A 15,537-nucleotide genomic window follows, 5' to 3' on the forward strand; every position below is an offset into this window, starting at 1 on the left:
ATTGAATTAAAATATTTTTTAAGTGGTACTCTGTTTTCACAGTAAATGACAAGGGATTTTTGAATCAGCCAATCCTTCTAGTGAATCCTAGAGGGGAAAAAATGATTTATTACCTTCAACAAAGAAATTAGCAGTGCTTTTGTCATCAAAGGCGTCACAAGTGTATGTGTCCTCATCTTCATAATCTGCATCGTTGATGATGAGTTTCCGATAGACACCATCGCTCACAATTTCGTATTTGTCACTAGGGTGAATTTCAACGTCCTTTTTATACCATCTAACTTCGGCATTGGCACGAGACACCTGGCACTCCAGGAATCCCCGATGTTTTTCAAGAGCAATCTTATCTCGCAAAGGCTTCACAATTTTCACAGGCAGCTCTAAAAGGAGTAAAAAAGATTGAATAATGAGTACAGTCGCCATGAAAGGTGCCAACTAAAAACTCATTAGCAATATTTCTTTTATGTTCAGTTATTTGAATGATGACAGGAATCCCCACTATCTTAAGCACTCAACTAACACACAGCAGGGGAAGAGCTAATCAAAGGAAAACTTTTTATCCATATTTTACCACTTGAGTGGCTGAACTGTAGAGATAATAGATAATTTACTCAACACTACACAGCAGTGCTATGGCAAAGCCAGGGACTGATCTCAAATATCCTGAGCTCCTCATCAGTGTGTTAATTCTAATGTCTTCCTTCTCTCTGTCTCTATCACACTGTTTAAGTTAAACACACACAAAAAAAGTGCTGTATTCTTTTTAAACTTACACCAGAAAGAGAAAATTAAGGAAAAAGTCAAGCTACGGTTTTTTGTCCTTCAAAGTTCAAACATGACTTTTAATGTCTTAGGGTACAAAATCAACCTCCTGAGAAAAGAAACTCTATTATTTAACAAAAGTAAATTCCCAGCAGTGAGGCTGATATTTCACATGCAGTAAGGAAGGCAGGAGCTTTTCTTTTTCCTGAAAGCTCTAGGAGTTGTTTAACATTCTTCACGTTAAAAGTGAGGGACGTTGGTTGGTTTGTAACATGAGCATGTAACATTAAGCAGTATTGGCATGGAAAGCATAATTACCTTTTACAGTAAGGTGGGCGTGAGATTCTGCCTTTTCTGCAACAAATTTGATCTCTGCTGCATCTTCAACTTGGACGCGTGTGTAAGTCAGTGAATAGGTCTTTCCTGAGAACAGACACACAGCCAGACATAGCTTCCCCTGAAAAAATAGCTTCACTCTCCAAGGCACACTGCCAGGTCAAGCATCACTCATCTGGTTTCAGTGCATCACCACCTGCTGTCATGGCAGCAAGGCCGACCATTCCCTTATGTCTATGTCTCTGTATCAAAGGATAACCTAACCTCAGCTCCTCCAAGGACTGAGTGAATGTGGTCCCCACCATCTGGAACATATGCCAACAGAAGGATCCCACCCACTGTCAGGTGATATAAACTCCTACCCACTGCTGCCATGGGATGGTAGAATGACACCAAGTTTGCCTTATTAAAGTTCTCACCATGCCACTGTTAAAGCCTAGCTGCAACCCCAAAACAAATGGGGTACTCTCTGCTGAACCTTCTTAACTTGAGTTTGGAGGTCAGTCTAGTCTACAGCCTAGTCTCCCATACCAGCACCTACTTCAAGCCACCCCCATTCAAGAATGAAATCCCCCTTTTACATCCTACCGTCTCGACGCATTCGAATATTGTTGGTAGCCTTCAGTTTGTTGTCATTTTTGTACCACTGGGTTTGGACCTCATCATGTGAAATCTCACAGACGAAAGAGGCACTCTCATATTCATTCACCTCCACATCTTCTAGTGGTTTAATAATCTTGATATCTCGGGCTGTGAAATCAGAGAGACAAATATTTATTTGGGGTTTCTCCATAGCCAAGTGTGGTGTGTTTATCTTCTGCATACTTGTATAGAACAAAATAGGATTGTGTTTTAGTCTAGACCAGCTGCCCTTCCTGGGTAGTTTTTCTCTTCACCACAGTAAGTGTGTTCTATATTTGAACCTACAGATAGACTTACTGTCTACAGTGGAGATCACTGCAAGAGGATTTTATGGGTGCTGGAACTTTATACAGTTTTTGAAACAAATTAAACTTGTTCATGAAAAAAATCTGTCAAGGAAAACTAAACATCAGCCTACAATCTCTTGTGTCATTATAATCCTGTCTCATTCACATGCTTCTCTGCATACTCTCCTCTTACTCCCCTTCTTGTGTGTCTGGACTGTATCAGCCACAGGGACCTCAGCCATATGTTTTATCTAGGAGATACCTTTGCTTCAGAATCCCCTGAACTCAACATAATCCTGCCAGAGGTATTCCATATTCCTGTGATACTGCAACCCTTTCCTTTTGAAAGGAAATCCACCTTGGATCAGCCTCAGGACCAGGGCTCAGATGCAAACCAGCCAGCATTCAAACAGCAACCCATCCCAATCACAAAGTCAGGGAGAAAAGGGGAGTTCAACAGAGCAACAGAACAGGACAGATGTTCATGAAAATATTGCTGAACCCTTGTGACCACACGAGGACAGCATCTAGTAAGAAATAAGAAAGAACAGATATGTCTTTTCAGATGCCCCTCTGGAAAATGACATCTGCCAGGGCACAGCAGACTTGTCCGTTCAGTAACTGGCCTTCAGCACTAGCTTATCTCTGGTGCTTCAGAGCCTGGTGAAAAAACACATCTGGCATTTGACTGGTTGCACAGTGCAGCAAACGGAGGGAAAAACTGTCTTGAGCATAAAGGAGAGGTGCAGTCAGAAATCATGACCCTTTCCTTAGCATTTACAACTTAAAAAGTAGGGCACTTCTTGAGATCATGCTCAAAGCTTGTCCAGTCCCTATTCAGGCAAAGTCCCCCTGTGACAATGGCAGAAACTAAACCAAACTATGTCAGAACCAGGCATTGAATCCCTGCTTTGTGCCAGGCTGTATGGTGTTTGCTAACTTGAGAATCTAGAAACATCATTTAAATTCCAGAGACCAGAAATCACTTATGATAAATGGAAAACTAAGTTAGGACCTCTTCAAAAAATACTCCTTTAAGGATAGAGGACAGCTCTGCCAGCACCTTCTCACTAGGAAGAGAAAGTTATCCAAAATGAGTAATTACAAAATACACAAACTGTCCACAAAGCATTTCTTGCTGTGTAATCAAAAATAACTGCAGTAGATGTACTTTCCTACTCCAGTCAAACATACCATGAACCTTTAGGGTAGCTGATGTCTTGTCTTCAGCTGCTTCACACGTATAAGTTCCCTCATCTTCATATTCACACTTGTGAATAATGAGGCTTCTCTTATTTCCCTGGGAAATAATCCCCACTTTTTTACTTTGCCGGAGCTCCTTCCCATCCTAGAAGAGAAAAGGCCAAACTAGGTCACCATCAACTCTTCTATGTCTGCAGTGAGCAAAACAAACATTCAGATCTGTGCTTAATTCACCTGTCTCATTGGACTTGATGGAACGGTGCTTATTGGGACACGTGCTGAAATTTAAGCTCAGTGCAAAGTTTTCAAGAAGTAGGAATAGCTGAAGAACGTACATAACTTTTGGTTGACCTTAGCTATTTGAAGGCTTAAGGCACTGTACAGACTTGGCAATAAGCACTGAAGAAATGCTGTTATTCCCATTTAAGGGGAGTATCAGCTGAGCCCCAAGGAAGGTACATGAAATGCCTGAGCTGGTCCCCAGAATGACTGTCAGGTGCAAAGGGAATTGAGGCTTCACCTTAAATCACAGTTGCCAGTGAGGCTATAGATCCTGGGTGAGAACTGCGAGGTGTGAAGTAAAGCACAAGACCGCATTGCTATCAACAGCAGTACTCACATTCTGTGCAAGAATAGAAAAACTTAACTTTCAACCCAATAAACACACCCAGTAAACAAATAAAAGAGAGTGATGAACTGGGCAAGTAAATGAACATAAGGACAGGAGAGCAATGCTAAGAGCTGTGTAGCAAAGGCTCAGATTCACATCACCTCAAGTGAAATTAAAGGCTCTAGTTCCCTTCCAGAGAAGTCAGAAATTGAAATACCACTGTCCATTAAGTGCTGTACCTTGAACCACTTAACATCTACATTGGGCCTGGATAGCTCACACTCGAATGTGACCTTGTCCTTCTGAGTTACACCAATGTCTACCAAAGGTTTGCTGATTCTCACGGGCAATTCTGAAAAAAAGAAAAAAAAAAAAGAGAGAAAGTCTACTTAGTGGGGAATTAGGTGTCCAGGATCATCTGGAACAAGTAATAATGAATAGACAAAGCCTAGCGTCCGTGCTTAATAAAACTTGTGACGACAAAATCGTATTGTTTTGAGCAGATTATCATGAGTGGTTCTGTGGAGAATGATGTTACAATAATCCTGTTGGCATTAGAAGGATACGTTACTGATGATGGTCTAGGGCTTAACATCCTTTGCAGTTACAAGGAAAGTTTGTTCCTCTCTCAAAAGCTTGTTCTCTAGTCAGGAGAAGAAAACCATGTCCCACCCCTGAGGCTTCCGGGTCCGTGTACCTGTCACAGTCAGCCTCCCTGATGAATGAATGCCATCTGCTTTGAAGGAGATGAGTCCTGTATCTTCAAGAGTCACCGAAGAAAGAGTCAGTGAATGTTTCTTCCCCAGGACACCAATACTGATGTTTGGTGAAGGTTTCAGCCGAACGCCATCCTTCTGCCAGATCCCTTCCACGTCCTCATGCGATACCTCCACCTCAAAGGTGACGGTCCCTTTCTCAGAGACTTGGAGAGACTGAAGACCTTTCACCAGCTTGATCTGCCTCACTGGAAAAACAAGGACAAGTTGGAGGTCTCACACTGACAGCTGTGAAACAGCCTGAGGACTTCCAAAATAGATTATTTCCCGATTCCTCATGCAGGTACCTGTCAATTAATTGGTATCTGCCAATTAAACAACCACTTTTGCAGGAAATAAAACCTGTTCATGACCATAGCTAGCATGACTGCTACTCTTAAAATGGATGCTTTTAGCTGGGGAAAACAAGTCAGCCAAACATTGCAGAAAAAGGGCAAACTGGCCCTTTTTCTAGCAAGATCCACCACACTCACTGTCTATGCCAGAAACAAGCTTTGAAGTTACACACACACACACAGAGTAGAGGCGTTCCTGTACTGGGTGAGGTGGTCACCAATAACCATCAGGAAGAAGATAACACTGTTGTTATTTACACTGGGACCAGGCTCCCTGTGCTGTACAGCGAGAGATGTTGCTGAAAATATTTATTCTTCAGGCATGATTCAAAAGAAGATGATCAATAGAGATTAACAGAGAATAAAGGAATAAACAATATTGTTCAGCTTTTCAACCAGGATAAAACAAGGGAGGGAGGGAAGTAGCAGGGAGAGGAGAAAGCTTTTAGTAAAAAGTTCTGACACCTTACAGCTTGGGGGACAAAGCATCCGTGTTGTGAGTGGATATTACCTATTCCCACTACAAGACATCAGCCAGTAAAATGGATTTAGTGTTTAAACGTGTGTCACCTTTAGGAGAAATTAAGTTGCCGATTAAAAAACTACAACAACAAAATCTCTACAGAGCCATGAATTACGTACAAAAACCTTCAATACCCTATGTGTCCCCTGGGAATATTTCAACCTCCCTAGTGCATGTTTAGCTGAGATAATCCACATTCAGACAGGATCCGAGCGCAAACCTGACCAGGAGTGGTGTGAGGGCTCTGTTCGGTGGTCATGGTCTGGACCCAGCTCCTGGGCTGAGGACACCATGGCCTCTCTGAAGTTCAAACATCTCCTGATGGCATCTGCCCCTATGTCACATGGGGGACAACAGGGAACAAAGTATTTCTCCAGAGATCCCACAGAGGTGATATAAGTAGACTATGACTTTATTAAGCAACTGTGTAGAAGCACATACTGCTCTCCCCAGGACTCCAGATAATGCCAGCTCCTTACGCCTCTCCTGTCCCCTCTGTTGCTCTTACACCTCACAGAAGGTTTACAGAGGAACAGACACATCTTTTGCAGGATCCTGTCTAATTCTTCTCTCAAGAAAAACACACTGATTCCTCTCTCATGATCTTCTCCAAGGTCACAACCACCTAAACACAAATTTGCCCCAAGGACATGTCTTGAACCAGACAAGTAAGGGAAGTACAGACACTTTCAGGAGCTCGTTCTTTGCTTCACAAACTAAGACACCAGCTCTCCTGGCTTTGCTCACTAGAAGTTGCACCATTCCCTTCTTTCTGAACTGATTTTGCAGCTGATCCCTATCCCCCCAGGGTACCTTTCTCTAAATTGAACACAGTGTACCTGCTACTGTCTGACCTTTTCCCTAAATTAATAGATACTCCAGTCCCTCAAACAGTGAATGGACTGAGGATCAAACTGAAATTATGCTGAGGAGATAGTGAAAGGGATTTGCAAAAAAATTAACTAAATAGCATAGCCTTTTCTAACTCAATAAGTGGCCTCCTGGATATATCTTCACCCGGTGTTGTACATAGGACTGAAAAAAAAGATCACTTCTTCAAAAGTCTTGTCATAAAACAGCAACAGTTTGGGAATGGTAGAACTTTTACAGGATTTATTTTAATAGATGATATTTTGTGTCCAGAGATGTAAAATTTCATTACTCATGTTTCCAGTATAATTTCTGCTATAATTAATGGACCTAATTATGCTTTTCCCTGCTAAAACCTTTGAGGTGTATCAGAGGAAGAACACCTTTACCCATGACTTGCTTATTTAAGTCTTCCACAAACATCTCTTCCTGGTCACAGCTGAAAATAAATATTCAGCCAGATATGTCATTAGCTTCAGCAGTTCAGTTATTTTGAGGATGTACTGACATCTTAAGATCAGAACAGATGCTTAACTTCTCACAAAGCAGCTTTTATACTGGAGTAAATCAACAGATTTTTCCCATAACTGTTCCTTATTTACCTTGCTCTGCAAGCAATCTCAAACCAAACAGTATCAGCGCAGATTCATGTTTTTTTTAAGAAAGGTCCTCTAAAATCAGGCTTCTTAACCTAAATCTGAGCACCAGTAGGAGTAGCTTGATTCACCAGACTGTGAGCATTTAAAGAACTCCTGCTGACCTCACCGTACGCACTAATATATTCTACTGAGAAGAGGCCATTTGCTTAAATGACAAAAAATGGAGCATAATTTTAGACTTCCACTTTTAGAGTCTTGCTTTTGCTGTAAAGCAGTGTGAGAATTCAGTGGTGTCTCAGCTGGAGGACTGGAATGAAAAATACATATAGTCTAGAGAGATGCTTGTCCATGGTGCCTTTCCTACTGCATCTCATAACTAAGGCTTGGATCATCACAGGCGAAAAGAATTCCCTGCTACAGTGAGCCGATTCCCCTTTTTGATCATGGTCCCTCTCAGATAGATCGCCTTGAGTTTCCATCACTGCATGAAACAATCTCAGTTAATCAACAGAGGAGCTACTTTTTACAGTGACACTAAGTGATGAGAATGCAACTGGGTGCCTGGGAAGCACAAAGCAAAATCCTCTCTCTCCATCAGAATAGGAAGTTTATAAACCAGAGACAGATACACATTTATGCTTTCATGACCCACCTTGGACAAAACACTGTTGACAGCTATCAGGGCTACCCAGTTACTTCCTATGTAAACACTCTTCCATCATTTCTGTTTTTACCACTCGGCTATAGCAACAGTCGGTGCCTAAAAACAGGTGTAACTGAATCTACAACCAACTGCTGAAACACCTCGTTGGGTCAAAAGTGAGTATCACCCAGAGTGGGTGCAATGTGTGAAAGAGGGTGGAGCAGCAAACTGCCCCGTACTGCACTGCATTCTCCCAGCACATTGTGACTGTGGAAATGCTAGATTTCTTTATCTTCTGTGGACCCAGTTCATGTGGTTTAAATGAGATAGCAAACCTGAATCTAGCTCTAAATCAGCATCATAGTCACCCACGGTTCCTTGAACACTCAGACACTCCAGAAGGTAATTCAGTGCTTCTAAGACTAAACACTCTCTGGAGTAATTTTCTTCTCTCTGTTAGCTATAGAAGGAGCTGAAAGTAATGTGCTAGATTGAGGCTTCATGAATCTACCAGCTACTAGTCACTGCTAATGTCTGTTTTTTTCTAGAGCTATTTTGTTTGAAAAAAAAGATGAGCAACCACCAATAGAAGCGATAACTGCCCCATATTGGGATGATAAAGTGGGGGATTTTTGACAGCTGTCACTCAGGAAGATTTTGAAGATGAAGCTATCTTAGCAGTGCATGGAAGTGATTTGACAAACCCTGCTCTGTATGAGGCAGTCCGTCATCGATTTTTGATATCTTAATTCCATCAGAAGACCACAAGATTATAAGGCTGGAAAGACCTAGAAAAATCATCTAGCTATTCTCTCCTGCTCTAGGACACACTCAGCTCTTTACGTCATCCCAGACAGATATTTCACTAACCTTTTCTTAAATCCATGATGGAGGCTCCAAGACCTCTCCAGACAACTTATTCAGTCATCCAACCATTAAAAAGCTTTTCTATTGTATAAACTGGATCTTTCTCGTTGCGACTGAAGTCCATTATTTCCTGTCATTATTGCCACATGGAGAACAGATCGTTCCCTTCCACTTTATAACAGCCTTTTATGTACTTGAAGTCTGTTACCATGTTTTTTCCTTACCTATTTTTTATGACCTACACAGCACTAATTGGTGTCAGGGGCTTTACAGACCAAATTAGGTAGTCCTTAAGTGCTTAAATCCTGTCTTCATCTATCCTGTAAAAATCATGACAAAAGGATGTAGGAAAAAAGGACAGAAGTAGAGGGCTACAGCTGAGGCACCATTAGCTTACCTGAAATGGAAGCACCATAGATAGAAGATTTTTCCTTGTAGTTTTTAAGCAAAAATATAAATATAAAGAGACATTCTGAAAAAGGTGGTTTGCAGGGACAATAGATAGCTGAAGAGGGAATGGTTTGCTAAAGGCCAAACAAAGGAAAAAACAGAGCGTACCACAGAGTAAGAAATTTCAGAGGGAAAAGAAGAATAAGCTAAGAAGATTAATGGTTAATAGTATGACTGAAGGCTGGTGGGATGAGATGGAGGCAACAGGAACTAGCCAGCCATTCTCTGTTTATTGCCCTTGCTTTCATTTGACTGGTGGCTAGGTCCATGGTTGTGTCCCCGTGTCCCCATGGCAGGTGGGGAAGGGCAGTGGCCGTTATGATAATGGAAGAGACCAGAATCCACCTCCAAGCCCTGTCCAGGGTATTTATAGAACTGGAGATCATTCAACTTACTTTCCACATTGATCTTGGCTTGGGTCTTGTCATCAGGACTCTCACAGCAGTAGAAGCCCCTGTCTGCAAAGGAGATGTCCTTAACCACCAAGGTGTGCTTTGTTCCCTCAGCTTTGATCTCTATTTTTTCACTGGGCTTCAATATGATGCTGTTCCTCATCCACTTAACCTCTGCAGGCTTGGTCAGCTCTACCTCCAAGGTCACCGTGTCCCTCTCTTCAACTGTTCTGGGCTCCAATTTCTTCCTGAATGAGATTGGGGCCTCTGCCAAAGGAGAAGAAATATTAGTAAGAATGTAGAGGATCCAGAAAACAGGCTTTCAGAGAAAATTAAAATGGTGGCTCATGTATCTCCAGTCCCACTGCATTCTGGACACCTCTATTTAATGATGTGAAAGAAGAATTTCCCTACTGTTAACATAATCAGTCAGCGGGAAAGCCACATAAAACAACATAGGCCATAGCATCAGTGACAGCCTGTCAAAGGGGCATTATTGCCTCTTACCTCGGACTCTGAGACTGGCCGTGCTTTCCACATTCTCAGCATTGGCAGAGATTTCAGCTGCATCTTCCAGTGTCAGATCAGTGATGGTGAGGCTGTGGTTGGTGTCCTTCTGTGAGATCACATACTTCTTGCTGCCTTCAATCTTGACGCCATTCCTGAGCCAAGTGACCACAGCATCACTGGGAGAGACGGTGCACTTGAACACAGCCTCTTTTCCCTCCTCAGAGACCACGCTGTTGAGACTTGTAATGAATTTCACTACTCTGGGAGCTGATGGATAGGAATAAAACATTTAGGAGTGTGTCTTTGAGACATGGCATAAACACCTTCAAAGAGCCAAAAGCTTTGATGATTTTATGAAAGCATAAATTTCTGTTTCTTACAGTAAGTGATCACAACAATGGGTCATCACATTTTCCATGTCTGAGTAAGTTTTGTGTATGAAGATGCCAGAAGAGAGAAGTAAACAAAGAGGGCAGAAAAACCCCATCTTAGATTTGGGATGCTTAATTCCAGCCTCAAATGCAATATGAAGGTCAATTTGCCTACATATTAAGAGAACCGAGCTCAACAGGTCTCAAAATCATTATTCTTTTCACAAACAGAGGTTCCACTGACACTGAGAGAGGAACTGGAAATTTGTATTTTGCTGTCAACACAGGAGACAGCACAAACACATGAACAAACTCAGATTTGCAGAGTTGTAATGGCTGAGGACAAAACCCAAGGACCCTCTGCACTGTCAGCATTAGAGACATACCTTTGGGAGTGATGGTAATGCTGCTCTTGTCATCTCTAGACTCGCAGGAGTACTCTCCTTCATCCTCTGCCCGGATCCCCGTTATTGTCAGGGTTCGTTTGACCCCCTCCTCATGAATCTGGAAATGCTTGCCAGGCTTGATGTCAACTCCATTCCTGCGCCACACCACCTTCCCTTTGGCGTGGCTCACATCACAGGTCAAAGAGACACTGCCTCCAATCTCCGCATTAACAGGTTCAAGTTTTTTGGCAAACTTCACTGGGATTTCTGAGAAAATGATGAGAAAGGGAAAGATAAGAATCCTGTTCTAAAAAACTGTTTCTGGAGAACTTAAAATAAATAAAGAAAGAAAAAGAAAAAAACAACCCCAGAACATATTTGGGGATCAGGGTAGACAGAAACAAACCAGAAAGGTGGAACTTTAGGGAGATTCCTTTGACAAGGTATTTTAATATCACTATCATTCTGTAAAGCAAGAACAGTGTCTTAAAACGTGATTGGGTATGGCCTTCCTGTCTTTCTAATCTTTTACCTGATGAGACCATGTGGTGTTTTTACATCAGAGCCTGATTTGCCTAAGTGTAAAAATTTGTACGGATGCTAAGCCCCAGCCACCTTTGTCTCTTCTGTCACTGGAGACACAGCCAATGGAGTCAGAGAAATCCAGGGTGTGATTTCTCTCATCCTGAAGAAGACATTTCAAGACATCAGATGTTTCATGAGCTATCAGCAACCACTCCTATGCAATGACTCCAAGGGGAGCTGAGGGAGTGCATCTCAGCTGTGGACATCTCCAGGGTGTCTGAAGAGAAAGAAGCAGGCCTTTGCTCTGGAACATCACCCCTCTCATCTCCATCTGTGGACCAGCTGTACTTTATCCTTCTTGTCAATTTACAGCCTTAGCCTTGACTAGGGAGCAGCATCCCAGGTTCACCATCCCACGAGCAGAGGAGGATACAATTCAGGTCCCATTTCCCCGTGTTACTAACTCACAAATCTTCTCACATACTATCCCTCTACATCCTCATCAGCTTTCTCATGCTGGTGAGCAGAGTGGGGAAGAGCTAAGGCTCTGCCATGCCCCAGCTACAAGGGTTAGGAGGACATAGAAAGAGTGTGATGAGCATGGGGAGCACACACCAGGAGAAGCACCCATTGTGGGCTTCCTTGTTCCCCTGAGTGGCCAGCAAAGGACAAAAACTGGGTATTTGGAAAGAGGAGAACTTTACTGGTCCATGGTGGGGCAGCTACAGCAGCTACAACAGCAATTCAAGCCTTGAGGTTGGAACAGTTTTAGAGAGAGTTTGGACTTCACCTCCATCCTACCATGAGAGAAGTATAGCTGTTGGGTTGGGACATGACCTGTGCACTGCTCTCTGCTCACCTTTCACCTGTACTTTGAATTCCTGCTTGTCACTCTTTGTCTGGCAAGAGTACACAGCAGTGTCTGTGCTCTCAGCGAGGTTCACTGTCAGGGTCCTGGATGCCCCTTCACTCTTGATCTCGTATTTCTTGCTCGCCTTGATTTCTGTTCCATCCTTGAACCACTTTACTGCAGCAGTTTCAGGCGTTACTGAAGTAGTCAGTGTGATGCTTTCATGTTCTTGGACAATAAGAGGCTCTTTCTGGACAACTTTCTTTTCAAATTTAGCTTCTGGTTCTAGGAAAGACATTAAAATAGGAAAACTAATGACTTAATGCTCAAATTCTTACCACAGCAATTTTCTATTACTCTTCTACATGACTCACAACACCAACTCATCCATAATCTGTAATAACCCAGGGAATATGGCTGAATATTTGTGGCTGGTATACTCTTTTGCTGAGTGGGAAAAAAGAAAATGATCTCCCAGGTAACCCAGAGCTTTTGCTTAGAAGAGAAGCAAAGGAAAGGAAATGCTAACATAGATTTTATGTACCACCCACAAAGAGCTGGTTTCTTAGAAGTAAAATGACCTGTATAATTATTTCCTCTTGCATTGATAGGATTTTAGATCTAATTATGAAGAAATATTAATATGCTAAACCTGGATTTATGGCCTATATTCTTTTCTGCTTGCTCTATTCCCTTTCTCTTAGCTTCTTCTCTATCCTGTACAATGCTTTGCGACTAAACTGGGCAGTTTTGGGGCACGCACAGAAGCAGACCAGCTTTTCTTAGTCACCTTTCTCCATAGCTATATTTCTGCTTCCAGCTTCCCACCATTTAAAAAAGTTGGGTGACGGGGTGTGCAAAGGAGACACTAAGCAAAAAATTATGCAGCATTTCCATAGCCAAAAAAAAGTCTTCAGCCAGATTTCCCATCTCTACACTGTTAGATTAAAAAGGCCAGATTAATGTGTGATGTGGTTCACTGATGTTGCTCCAAGGGAAATGATGCTGCACTGCAGCCACTGAGTGGGCAATACCCAGTTTTCCTCTAAGCCACACAGAGAGCTGCTTAGGTGAGTCCTCACCAGTTGGTTTCAACTTGAAGGTCAGCTTCTGGCCTGCGGTCTCACAGATGTATTCTCCAGCATCTCTCTTCTCCAGCTGCTCTATAACCAGGCGCCGGGTTTTACCCACAGTTTCTATTTTGAATTTTCTAGAGGAAATTAGCAGTTTTCCATCCTTGAACCATTTTACTTCGGTTGCATCCTGTGCTACCTCACAGCTGAGGGTGGCACTTTCTGTCAGGACAGCATTCACCTCTTTCTGGACGTTTTCCAGGTTTATAAATGCAGGTTTTGCCTCTGAGTGCAGAAAAGGAAGAAAATATTGATTGAGGGATTAAAATGAGGTCAGTCTTACAGATTTCAGTGCAGATGTTTGGAAAATATTTAGGTTGCCACTTGCCAAAACCAACTGTCTTCACCAAGAAGTATCTACCCTTCTGTGTGACTGAATCGCAATGTGGAAACTAGGGAAGCAAGAGTCTAGGAATGAAAAGGATAAAGAGGGTCCTGGACATCAATCTTATGGTTGCAAGCCACCACACAAAGAACATTTAACTCAAATGTTCCCAAAGAACAGCTGCCCTGCACATCATCAAAAGATTTCAAGTTCCTTTTACTTAAGACCTACAGTGAAATGTCAAGGACACAAATATAGCAGTATGAGCTTCTGGAACAGACTCTTCATGGTATCTTCCACTGTCACAAACGTGACTGTCAAAGGGACAAAGGAAATATGATCTCAGGTAGCTCAGGATAATGTCTGGCAAGGTAGCCAAGATTGTTTGCAACGTCAACATTCCCTTTAGTATCACATACTTAAAGCAGTTTGAGCACCTTATGAATCCTGTTCCAAAAGACCAATTGCTGAGAATCTTTCATGACAAACAGACATTCAGCAGCTGGCAGAGGTAGTAATGCATCTCAGAAGGCCAAGATCTCAAACAAACAACATCATAAATTCAGAAGAAGTGCTGAGTTTTCAACCCATCTTGATGAGTGCCGCTGCTGAAATTGCAAATGACAAAGCATATTCCAGCCTCTCAGTTTTCAGAAATGGGATTGGAAGTCTAACAAGAAATGGATTTCCGAATGGTTCTTTCCTTTCAAGAGGTTCAGCACATCAATCTTTGGGATCCCAGAAATAGGAAAGATCTGAACAATATGTTGATTAATATTTCTATTATATCTGCAATTATTATATAGATACACTAAGAATGAGATAGGCCTTTGTGATGTGCTAGAGCCAAATATTCCCAATTCTACAAGTCCAGGTAATCAGGTACAGAAAATCAGGTGAACCCTACAGGGGGCAACAAAACCCATACTGTTGCAACTGAGTTATTGTGTAATAGTTATTACGGGTATTACTTTATTCATGGAATCATAGAATGATTTGGGTTGGAAGGGACCTTAAAGATCATCCAGTCCCACCCCCCTGCCATGGGCAGGGACACCTTCCACTAGCCCAGGTTGCTCAAAGCCCCGTCCAACCTGGCCTTGAACCCTTCCAGGGAGGGGGCAGCCACAGCTGCTCTGGGCAACCTGTGCCAGGGCATCAGCACCCTCACAGGGAAGAATTTCTGCCTTAGATCTAATCTAAATCTCCGCTCTTTCAGTTTAAAACCATCATCCCTCATCCTATCCCTACACTCCCTGACAGAGTCCCTCCCCACCTTTCCTGTAGCCCCGTTAAGTACTGGAAGGCCACTAGAAGGTCTCCCCGGCGCCTTCTCTTCTCCAGGCTGAACAACCCCAACTCTCTCAGCTTCCCTCATAGGGGAGGTGCTCCAGTCCCCCAGTCATCTTCATGGCCTCCTCCGGACCCCCCTTCACTGTAATTATAACAAGGTAAGTCTCACCTGTGACGACAAGTTTGAAGGTCAGTTTCTGGCCAGCAGCCTCGCAGGTGTACTCCCCAGCATCTTTCTTCTCCACCTGACCCACCACCAGACGACGCGATTTGCCCTGAGACTCCACCTTGAACTTCTTGCTCGAGGTGATCAGTTTCCCCTCCTTGTACCATTTCACGTCGGTCTTCTCCTGGGCCACCTCACAGCTCAGCGAGGCATTTTCTGATAGTGCAGCTTTCACCTCCTTCTGGACCTTGTCCTTGTTTGTAAACCCAACTTCTGGCTCTGAAGAGAGAGAGAATTTCAGAGTGTCCATGAGATACGGTGTTGTGTGATCCTCTTGTCATGGCTTACATTGGAAACATCAAGCTTCTGATGTGACAATACACATTTAAAGTTATTAGAAGAACATGCAAACTGTTTTGTGGTGAGGTTTTTTGTGCTTTGTTTTGGTTTGGTTTTTTTAAGAACTTTTTCATTTGTTATTTTTTCATTATTGACAGTAAGATTAATATATTTCTGTAAGTGAGCTAGGAGATCATCTGGATCATTTATTTGTAAGAGCATTGTATGGCAGGCCCCAGTTAAGGCAAGATACATTTTCGTTGATGTTGAGTGCAAACTAATGAATTCTTACTAGGAGGAACTGTCCCTTCCTATGTCAGAGCCCCATATCATTGATTCCTTTT

General features: G+C 42.6%; 1 protein-coding gene across 1 annotated transcript in view; it reads right to left on the reverse strand.

Moving 5' to 3' along the window:
• The window catches only part of OBSCN (obscurin, cytoskeletal calmodulin and titin-interacting RhoGEF), a 197,577-nt gene that overhangs the window by 133,753 nt on the left and 48,287 nt on the right, over positions 1-15,537 (reverse strand). The window contains exons 17-28 of the mRNA XM_074864825.1: positions 14,858-15,133; positions 13,020-13,295; positions 11,947-12,222; positions 10,563-10,829; positions 9,803-10,072; positions 9,299-9,562; positions 4,538-4,804; positions 4,080-4,192; positions 3,222-3,375; positions 1,687-1,848; positions 1,081-1,185; positions 114-380 (exon numbers count right to left, since the gene is read on the reverse strand). Coding sequence (XP_074720926.1) covers positions 114-380; positions 1,081-1,185; positions 1,687-1,848; positions 3,222-3,375; positions 4,080-4,192; positions 4,538-4,804; positions 9,299-9,562; positions 9,803-10,072; positions 10,563-10,829; positions 11,947-12,222; positions 13,020-13,295; positions 14,858-15,133 — 2,697 coding nt within the window. The remainder of the gene's footprint in view (positions 1-113; positions 381-1,080; positions 1,186-1,686; positions 1,849-3,221; positions 3,376-4,079; positions 4,193-4,537; positions 4,805-9,298; positions 9,563-9,802; positions 10,073-10,562; positions 10,830-11,946; positions 12,223-13,019; positions 13,296-14,857; positions 15,134-15,537) is intronic.

This window comes from Strix uralensis, chromosome 1 (assembly GCF_047716275.1).
Source record: "Strix uralensis isolate ZFMK-TIS-50842 chromosome 1, bStrUra1, whole genome shotgun sequence".
Lineage (NCBI taxonomy): Eukaryota > Metazoa > Chordata > Aves > Strigiformes > Strigidae > Strix > Strix uralensis.